The sequence below is a fragment of the Eimeria mitis genome, genomic scaffold (genome assembly GCF_000499745.2).
Source record: "Eimeria mitis Houghton genomic scaffold, Emh_scaff8325, whole genome shotgun sequence".
Lineage (NCBI taxonomy): Eukaryota > Apicomplexa > Conoidasida > Eucoccidiorida > Eimeriidae > Eimeria > Eimeria mitis.
In genome coordinates, this window is record NW_013576121.1 from 440 (window position 1) to 940 (window position 501).

General features: G+C 46.7%; 1 protein-coding gene across 1 annotated transcript in view; it reads left to right on the plus strand.

Annotated features, from left to right (window-relative positions):
* Nucleotides 1-301: 301 nt before the first annotated feature.
* The window catches only part of EMH_0094620 (uncharacterized protein), a gene marked incomplete at both ends in the record, with an annotated part of 934 nt that continues 734 nt past the window's right edge, over nucleotides 302-501 (plus strand). The window contains one exon of the mRNA XM_013502114.1: nucleotides 302-355. Within this exon, the coding sequence (XP_013357568.1) occupies nucleotides 302-355 (54 nt within the window). The remainder of the gene's footprint in view (nucleotides 356-501) is intronic.

Below are 501 nucleotides of genomic sequence, written 5' to 3' on the forward strand. Positions count from 1 at the left end.
ATGCAGCTGTGGTTTCACTTACATAAAGAAGGAAAGCAGCGTTTTTTTGCGTGAAACTCTGGATTTTTATGTTTAAATTTGTGTTTATTTTAATTTGTTTTTATTTATAATTCATATTTTTCTTTATTTTCTTTTTTTTACCGCAGAAAACGCTCAACCACACAGCCACCTGCGACGACACCCTGCCGCCGTGCATCCTGCGGCTGCTGCTGCTGCTGCTGCTGTTGCTGCTGCTGCATGCGTTTCTTTTTCTCTCAATTTGAATTGTTTATTGCAAATTCATTCATAAATTCAGATATAGATGGCGCCCAGCGCAGCAGGAGGAACAGAAAGGGGGGGGGCCCCCGCTCCTATGGTGAACGCATGTTATGCTGCTGAGGGTGTTGCTGATGCAGATTGCTGCTGCTGCAGCAGCAACAGCAGCAGCAGCAGCAGCTGTACGGGAGAGCATACGCATGCATCCTGCTGCATGCAGGATGGAGAAGCAACGAGCAGCAGCAC